The following is a 1434-nucleotide window of genomic DNA, read 5'->3' on the forward strand; positions in this document are numbered from 1 at the left end:
GGCGTGTTGTCTGGTGGTGGTTCCGGCACAACCTCCTCCGCAGGAAGCGGCTCTCCGTCCGGGCCCAGAACTACGTTGGCTGGGGGCGCCAGACCTCCGGCCGCGTTTCCACCGAGAGAGGGGCCACCGGGGGCTGGAACCTCTGCCTTCTGACTCTCTGAGGACGAGAGACAACCTCAGTACTCTTAGTAGTTGTTTGAGGAAAAGAGAAACACACTGATGAGATTTTTAAAAACATGGGTGGTGAAGAAGAAAGACCTACCAGCCACACCCTCCCCAATCAATACATCGAGACAAAAGAATATAAGGCAAATAAATCCCTTCTAGAACTAAAAAAAATGAAAAAGCATCTCATTTATGTCATATATCTTTAAAAAGATAATGCTCAACTCACTCCATTACAAAAGGAGAAACATTTCGGTACATCTATTCATTTTCAGACTTGTATTTTGTCATTTATAAAATATGAAATTCTCTCTGCTAATCAGTATTTCACTCCCTTTTGTATGAACATCACTGAGAACCAGAACAAAGTCATCTGTAGACATCCAGAAGAAGCCTCAATGATTTCAACTTGAAGAAACACCTTTGCCCTGGCAAATTGACTTTTTGGGCAAAAACTTACCAGTAGCCCCTCTCTATCTCTCCTTCTCTCTCTCTCCTTCTCTCTCTCTCTCTCTCCCTCTCTCTTTCCCTCTCTCTTTCCCTCTCTCTCCCCCTCTCTCTCTGTCTCTCTCTCTCTGTCTCTCTCTCTCTCACATCCAATTCCACAGCTCACCTTTGACCTTGTCAGGTTTCCCATCATCAGTTTTGTTAGACTGGCGAGACTCGGGACGCTTGGTCTGACTACGTTCCTTGGAAGCCGACCCTCGACCCGCCTGTGGATACGGGCACAAAAGTAGAAGATGGAGGATGGTAATGGGGTTCTCTGGTAACAGGAACAAAAACAAAGGACAAAACAAATGTTTAACAAAATTGTACACTCTGGTCCTCAGAATGGTCACATGACTTCAAAATTATCCTCCCTGGCAAGATAGTACATTAAAAGTGATCAGCTGATTGCTCAAAAGACAATACATAAAGACAGGCAAAAGATCAAAGCAAAAAAAGCGGGAGAATTCTGAAGTACAATGAAACTTAACAGCAAAGTCCAAATACTGCCCAAAAAATTATGACAATAGAAGCTCTGCAAAGACATAAAAGAGGCTGACTATATCACAGAAACCAGCAACCACCCTCAAATGTTCAGTTGATTTGGTAAAGAAGGTCACATCATCTTTGTGAGCACTGGTAATATCCACATTAATTAATGGTCAGTTTGACTTAAGCACAGCCTCACTGACCACAGCGTTTCCTCTCACCTTGCCAGATGCCTTTCGTTTGGGCGTCCCAGGCTTCTCTTTGGGCGGTTCCTCCTCCTGATAAACCACGCCA

The 1434-nt window shown here is 44.4% G+C and overlaps 1 protein-coding gene across 1 annotated transcript in view; it reads right to left on the reverse strand.

Moving 5' to 3' along the window:
* The window catches only part of LOC101849391 (androglobin), a gene marked incomplete in the record, with an annotated part of 95208 nt that overhangs the window by 57183 nt on the left and 36591 nt on the right, over positions 1-1434 (reverse strand). The window contains 3 exon segments of the mRNA XM_035971373.1: positions 33-157; positions 779-878; positions 1362-1418. Of these exon segments, the coding sequence (XP_035827266.1) occupies positions 33-157; positions 779-878; positions 1362-1418 (282 nt within the window).

The sequence above is a fragment of the Aplysia californica genome, unplaced genomic scaffold, assembly GCF_000002075.1.
Source record: "Aplysia californica isolate F4 #8 unplaced genomic scaffold, AplCal3.0 scaffold00424, whole genome shotgun sequence".
Taxonomy (NCBI): Eukaryota; Metazoa; Mollusca; class Gastropoda; order Aplysiida; family Aplysiidae; genus Aplysia; species Aplysia californica.